The 3,982-nt window shown below is 44.9% G+C and overlaps 1 protein-coding gene across 3 annotated transcripts in view; it reads right to left on the bottom strand.

The window, feature by feature from the left end:
* The window catches only part of IL12RB1 (interleukin 12 receptor subunit beta 1), a 17,963-nt gene that overhangs the window by 9,098 nt on the left and 4,883 nt on the right, over positions 1 to 3,982 (bottom strand). For all 3 annotated transcript variants that reach the window (XM_011366913.2, XM_023534543.1, XM_023534544.1), the window contains exons 5-7: positions 2,939 to 3,078; positions 622 to 655; positions 54 to 179 (exon numbers count right to left, since the gene is read on the bottom strand). In XM_011366913.2, coding sequence (XP_011365215.1) covers positions 54 to 179; positions 622 to 655; positions 2,939 to 3,078 — 300 coding nt within the window. The remainder of the gene's footprint in view (positions 1 to 53; positions 180 to 621; positions 656 to 2,938; positions 3,079 to 3,982) is intronic.

The following is a 3,982-nucleotide window of genomic DNA, read 5'->3' as shown; positions in this document are numbered from 1 at the left end:
GCTGTCATATTTCTAATGCCTGCCCCTGTTCCTACGGCTCTGGGTGCTCTCACCAGGAGGGACACACACGGGGCTGCTCCAGCTGCTCCAGGGACTTCCTGGGGCCCCTGGCCCAAGCCGCCTCCTCCGTAGCTGAAATTCCTGGGCTGCGTCTATCTCCAGGGGACAAAGGCATGACTCTGGGGAAAAACAGGTCAGACATGAGGCCAAGGGCCTGATGTCTCACACCCAGGGGTACATGGGGCATGGCACTGGTCACTTAGCTATAGTGCATTTACTGAGTGCCAACTGTATACATGAATTTACTAAGAGCTAACTGTGTGCCGGGCCCTGAGGACATGGCAGGAACAGGCCAAGACGTGTCCTCTTAGAGACTCAAGGATCACCCTCTTCTTCCCCTGTCCTAGGTTCAAGTCCCAGCAAGGTCGTGCCTTGAAATGTGACTTTGGCCTATGGCTTCTCACCCCCAAGCCTTAGTTTTCCTCACCTGTGAAGTGGGAATAATCCAATACTGAACAGGCCAATGGGTATACAAAGAAATTAGAACTGGCCTGGCACACAGTAGGTGCTCAATTAATGCTAAGTTGCTGCAGCCATTGCTGTTACTATTCTTATTCTCACCGAAGCCAGCATCATCCTGATGTCCACAGTCACCCTAGGATGAGACCATATTTATATGTAGTTTTACATTTTGGTGTTGAAAATATTAGCTATTTTGAAATTTTAAACAATTATTTTACTAAGTGCAATGTGGAACCCTGGACTGGATTCAAAGAGAACATTCTTGGGAAAATGGGTGACTTCTAATAACCTCTGGAGTTCGGTTCTTAGTGATGTACCCTGTTCATCTCAGTTGGGAACATAAGATGTTAACAGGAGGGAAGCTGGGTGATGGTTCTAACAGGAGCTCTTTGTATTTCTTTGCAACTTTTCTGAAAATCTAAGATTAGTCCAAAATTAAATATTTATTTAAAAGAATTATTTTAGGAGGCAAAATTTATTTTATAATTTCTTTAAAAATTATTTTAGGAGGCAAAATCTGTCTGTCTGTGTTGTTGGGGGTTGGGAGAACCCCGACCCAGCCTGCCTCACCCTCCCCATGTGACTCAGAGAGATTCCCAACATCCTGAGCCTCAGTTTCCTCATCTACAAGGGAGGCTGGGAGGGCCTACTGCAGAGTGCGCGTAAGGGGTTGGAAATAAAACAGAGAGAGGTCCCATGTCACCTGCCACTGATCGATCCGAACCCATTCACCTGATGGGGAAACTGAGGCTCAGGAAGGGGCACAACATTTAAAGGGAAGACGAGGCTGAAGCTGAGGAAACTACCTGCCCTTGAGATGCTCTCAGTCTGAGAGAGGAGGAGACTGGCCACAAGTCAGAGACTCAGGGTCTCTGTCTTTCTCAAACTGGGGGCTCATTGGGGATTGGGTCAAGGCTGAGGTTTCTTGTAGGCACGGGCTTGTCCTGTTAGGGCAGCGGGAGGACAGAGCAGGGAATAGGCAGCAGCTGAAGAATAAATGAAGGTCCAAAGAAGACATACAGATGGCCGGCAGGTACATGAAAGATGCTCACCATCACTAATTGTTAGGGAAATACACCTCAAAACCACAATGAGATACTACCTCACCCCTGTCAGAATGAATATTATCAAAGAGGCAGGAGATGATAAATGCTGGCAAGGATGTAGAGAAAAGGGAACCCTCGTGTACTGTTGGTGGGATTGCAAATGGGTGCAGCCGCTATTGAAAACAACATGTAGGTTCTTCAAATACCAAAAATAGAACTACTGTATGATCTAGCAATTCTACTTCTGGGTATTTATCTGAAGGAAACAAAAATACTAACTCAAAAAGACAAAGGTAACTCTGTGTTCATTGCAGCATTATTTACAATAACCAAGATATGGAAACAACTGAGGTGTCCATCAAAGAGTGAGTGGATAAAGAAAATGTGATATATGTACATACGATAGAATATTATTATTCAGCCATGAAAAAAAGGAAATCTTGCCACTTGTGACAACATGGATGGACCCGGAGAGCATTATGGTGAGATAACTCAAGCCGGAAAAGAAAAATACCACGTGATCTCACTTATAGGTGGAATACAAAAATAAAAATAAAAATAAAACGAACAAACAAAACCCCAGATTTATAGATGGAGAACAGATTAGTGGTTGTTAGAGGTAGAGAGTTGGGTAGGAGGGTAGGCAAAATGTGTGAAGGGAGTCAAAAGGTACAAACTTCCAGTTATAAAATAAACAAGTCCTGGGGATGTAATGTATGTACAGAATGGTGACTACAGTTAATAATACTGTACTGCATATTTGAAAGTTGCTAAGAGAGTAGACCTTAAAAGTTCTCAACACAAGAAAAAGAAAATCTGTAACTACGTATGGTGTCGAAGTTAACTAGACTCATCATGGTGATCATTTTGCAATATGTACAAATATTGAGTCATTAAGTTATACGCCTGAAATTAATATAATGTTATGTGTCAATTATATCTCAATTTTTAAAAAGAGAGGGAGGAATGGGTGGAAGGGCAGCTTCCTGGAAGAGGCGGCCCTCGAGCTGGATTCTGAAGATGGGCTGGATTCACATGTGTTCAGGTGGAGGGAGAGGCAAGCAGGTGGAGAGAACTTCATGAGCAAAGGCAAGGAGGATGGAAATCCAGGGCATGGTTAGGGAATGACGACCGTTTGGGAGGACGCCAGAGGAAGCACAAAGCAAGTGAGGGCACCTGGCTCGCTGAGGATGAGGATGCCCTGCTATAGGTAATAGGGAGGTCAAAATCAGAGCTGCATGTCAGAGAGACCTTAGAGGCTAGACATGGCACAAGAGCGGAGAGAAGGTGGGAAGAATGACAGATGTAACGATGGTAACACTGATTTCAAGGAGGTCTGTGCCCGCCAGTGACCTGGAAAACAAGCTCACCAGCTTCCATGGGCTGCCAGGTGTCCGGCGCCGGAACTGTACCTCAGCACCATCCTGGCGGGCTGGGGTCTCCCACTCCATGCGCACCTGCCCTGCTGACCCTGACACCTTGATGTCTCTTGGCGGAGGGTCGTATTTAACTGTAAGCAGAGATGAGGTTTGGGGAGAGGAAGTTAGCATGTGTGTGAGTTGTTGGTCCTGAAATTTTCAGAAAATTTGCCCATGCCCCCACCCAGCCCAGGGTAGCCAACCAAGTTTCTCAAACATGAGTCAGGGACACCCTGCAGTTCCCACCTAAGCCTGGTACTCTATGGGTCAAAGTCAAAATTTATACACAGAATCCTGTTAGTGAGGAGATTTTTAAAATATTAATACCCATTGCTGACAAAGTTATGGTGAGACAGTCACTTTTGTCAATTACTGACAAGAAAGTAATTAATGGATTCCAGTTCTCTGGAGAACTGTTAAGAAAATCTCATGAATTTTTTAGACCCACTTCAAGGAGCCTGATCTAAGGAAAGACGTCTATCACTCTTTCTGCATCTTGTCTGTCATACTGTGCCTGATTCTACCTCGGGGACTTTGCACTCGCTGTGAAATACACTTCCCCACCTGGAACACACTTCCCTACCTGGAATACACTCCCCCGCCTGGAACACACTCCCCTACCTTTCTTCCTGCTGGATTCGTTTTATGTTTCAGGATGCAGATTGCGCTGGAGGCCTCCCTTGATCTCCTAGCAGTGTCTCATCAAGTATATTAATTATGCCTCATCCATCTCCCCCACTCGAATCTAGGCTCCATGAAGGCAGAGGCAGGGCCAGATTAGGGTGAAGTGAGTGAGGAAAGGTTGTACAAATACAAGGTCAAGTCTTGTCTCTATTTAAAATTTTGATATTTTGTTTGTCATAGATTTTTTTGGCATTAATTTTGACTTTTAAAAATGTTTCATTACAGTGTTGTTTATATGACTACTGAGGGGTTTTTCTGGCACCCCCTTAAAATTTTGTGCCCAAGGTGGTGCCTCACTCACCTCATCCTAGT

This window comes from Pteropus vampyrus, unplaced genomic scaffold (genome assembly GCF_000151845.1).
Source record: "Pteropus vampyrus isolate Shadow unplaced genomic scaffold, Pvam_2.0 Scaffold126, whole genome shotgun sequence".
NCBI classification, from domain to species: domain Eukaryota; kingdom Metazoa; phylum Chordata; class Mammalia; order Chiroptera; family Pteropodidae; genus Pteropus; species Pteropus vampyrus.
Note: the sequence above shows the minus strand (reverse complement) of the source record. Positions and strands in the feature narration are given on the sequence as shown.